The 3121-nt window shown below is 34.5% G+C and overlaps 1 protein-coding gene across 1 annotated transcript in view; it reads right to left on the bottom strand.

The window, feature by feature from the left end:
* Nucleotides 1-1213, bottom strand: part of LOC110028928 — a 67270-nt gene extending 66057 nt beyond the window's left edge. The window contains exons 1-2 of the mRNA XM_020730997.1: nt 781-1213; nt 563-703 (exon numbers count right to left, since the gene is read on the bottom strand). Of these exons, the coding sequence (XP_020586656.1) occupies nt 563-703; nt 781-1112 (473 nt within the window). The 5' untranslated portion in view covers nt 1113-1213. The remainder of the gene's footprint in view (nt 1-562; nt 704-780) is intronic.
* Between the last annotated feature and the right edge of the window lie 1908 nt (nt 1214-3121).

The following is a 3121-nucleotide window of genomic DNA, read 5'->3' as shown; positions in this document are numbered from 1 at the left end:
TATATATATATATATATTATACTTTTTCTTACAGTGCCAAACTGTGACTTGAATCTATAAATAATACATCAAGTTATTTGCCCTTAAATCGTATACTTTCCATAATTTAGTAAAACTCCATATCTTTTCACTCCATATTCTCTTTTATCTGTCTAAATTTTGTTCTTTTTTCTTATTATTCTTGTTAGTAAAGTACTGCTATTCTCTACGGATAAATTTGCACCCAACAGAAATCACCGAGCAAAGTTATTCTTTATTCATGTATTTGTCTACTAAAAATCATCTCTTATACCGTAACCTTTTTTATACAACCCCTGATTTGAAGTTTATCATACTTAATAGTCACTGTAACATGAAAATCACAGACTTTGTTTCATGGTATTGGAGCCATCAACCAAAAAAAAATTGATGTAATTGATCGTTGACGAACAAAGAAGAAACAAAGCACCTACCATTCGGGGGAAAAAAAAAGGTGAACATCTCAGAATATAACCTTGCCCGTACAAAAACGTCAAGAAAAACATAAAAAAGAAACAGCCAAACAACAGCAAATACAAAGTACCTTCTGTGCCCCCAAATAGCAGCAATCAATTCATCCACAGAAACAAAAGTTCCAGCAAAGGTCCCCAAAAACAAGCCATATCTTAACGTCTCCTTCACTGCGCTCACCATTGCCTCCGCATTTGTGACCGCCCCCACCTTTCTAAAACCACACAAACCTCAAACCTCCGAAAAAACATTTCCCAAAACCAACAAGCACTAAACCGTACGTTCCCTGACCTCGCATAGACGCTTTTCGATCCACGACTCCTCAGCCGAGCAAGGATAGAGAAAAGTGCAAGACCGCCCTTGATCCCCGCGCCGATAGCAAAACCCTTCCCGGCAGCCTCGAGACACCTCCGCAACCACCTGCAGTCATCCTCCGTAACCCCAAGCTTTTTAATCGAACATAAGCAAGCGCAAGGCAGCGCCGAGGGAAGATTGCCGACATCTCCACAGATCTGGCATTCATTCTCTCCGACTTCCGTTGTTGCGTCGTCGACGGAAGGGACGCCGTTCTCCGTCAAGAAGGAGCCAACTCCGGCGGAACCTCCGACGGAGATCGGAGACATGAGAGAGCTGTAGGACTCCGACAATGGTTAGGCCATAGAAGTTTGGACGTTTTGAAATACGGCCGAAGTTGACAGCTGGGGTGTTCCAGCGACTTGGAATTTTTGTACATTCTATGCTGAGCGTGTGCGCTTAAAATTCGATTCATAATTTTGGTATATCTCTCTGATGCTTCGATCTAAAATTTGAATTTATTTTTGAGCTAAATTTATTAAATTCACAATTCTATATTGTCAACGATCCGATTTTGAGACGAGCTTAGGTTAGCTCCTAATCTGCTCGAAAAAAATTGGATTCAAAATTTTGGCTCATTGCTCAGCTTATTTATTTCAATTTGATCTTGATCTGAACTAAAATTTGAATCAATGTTCGAACGATTAATGATCTTTGAGCTAAGATCGTAACCCTATATACATACATCAGTACATGTGTATGACCTCAGAGAACAAATAATAATCATTATGGGAAAAATTAAGATCAGTATTCAGTTTTATGCTTATTAGAATTTTATATGAAAAAATGGATTTATATTTGTATATTGAATACAAATTTTTTTTAAATATTAAGAATTAATAATGATATTATCCCTAACATGATATAACAATTTGCAAGTCTTATAGAGGTAAAAATTAAGCTTAAATGTTAAATATGTGTACACAACAAAATGTGTGCTTTGTATGTAAATGCATCATAAATAAAATATGAATTTTAATTAAATAAAATATATATTAATGTTTTTTTTTCAATTTATTTAAAATGGATAGTAAACAATTAAAATTTATCAAATAGAATTAGAATGCATATATATATATATATATATATATATATATATATATACATATCTACATGTATAATATATTTATTTATTTATTTATATATATATCCAAAGTTTTGGGTAAATTTGCTAAACACTCATATCACGTGATTGGCTTTTATATATGTTGGTTGTACCAAGTCTGATAGGGATGAGCTCTGGTCTCAGCTACACTCCATTGGTTCCACTATGACCTCTAGCTGGTTAATTGGAGGTGATTTTAACTGCATCTCATCCCCAACTGAAAAGAAGGGAGGCAGATCTCCTTGCCTTCCCCTTATGACTAATTTCAGTGATAATATCAGGCTAGCTGGACTTTTTGACCTTGGCTTTTAGGGCTCTCAGTTTACTTAATGGAGGGGGATCACTTGGGAAAGATTGGATAGATTCTTTGCTAATGATGAATGGTATCAGTGCTACTTGCATACCTCAGTTACCCACCTCAATTTTGTTGGTTCAGATCACAGACCCCTACTAATCTCCATTTCAGCTTCACTCTGCACTGGCCCTAAACCTTTCAGATATTTGAATGTAAGTCTCCCAAAAGAATAAAAAAATGTATAAGTTTTAAGTGGTATAAATGTAAGTCTCCCAAAAGAATAATAATAAAAAAAAAAAAAAAAAAGCTTATAATCAATCAAATCCAACGATCGAAGGGATAGCCAGCTTCATAGTTTACTGTATAAGAAGTTAGTATGTTATTATCGTACATAGTATAATTGATCAAAGCTATACAACTAAGTACAATTTTTTCTTGCGTGCATTGTGGAGAGAGCACATGTTACCGCCATTATGGCAACAGCGACCTCAGCCAGCTACCTAAATGACAAGATTAGTGGTTTCATCACCACCCTACAAGTCCCAATCATGCCCTTATTTCACGATTAAATGCACATGTTCAATTCTTTCTAAAACAATTGGGGGATTTTACATAAATATCACTCAATTTTTATGTATTTACATAGCCAACATCTATACTTTATTATTATTTTTATATATTTACATCACACAAATATTTCATACCCCATCAAACGTATAATTATTTTAAATTTAGAAAAAAAAGAACACCTTTTTATGCATGAGTAAAATGCCATATAGGTAAAAATTGAAGTTTAAAAGTAAGATATGTAAATACATTAGAATTAAGTGGTATGTATGCAAACCATCCAAGCTTTTGAGATAAAATCATCTCAAATT

The sequence above is a fragment of the Phalaenopsis equestris genome, unplaced genomic scaffold (genome assembly GCF_001263595.1).
Source record: "Phalaenopsis equestris unplaced genomic scaffold, ASM126359v1 Scaffold000540, whole genome shotgun sequence".
Classification (NCBI taxonomy): Eukaryota; Viridiplantae; Streptophyta; class Magnoliopsida; order Asparagales; family Orchidaceae; genus Phalaenopsis; species Phalaenopsis equestris.
Note: the sequence above shows the minus strand (reverse complement) of the source record. Positions and strands in the feature narration are given on the sequence as shown.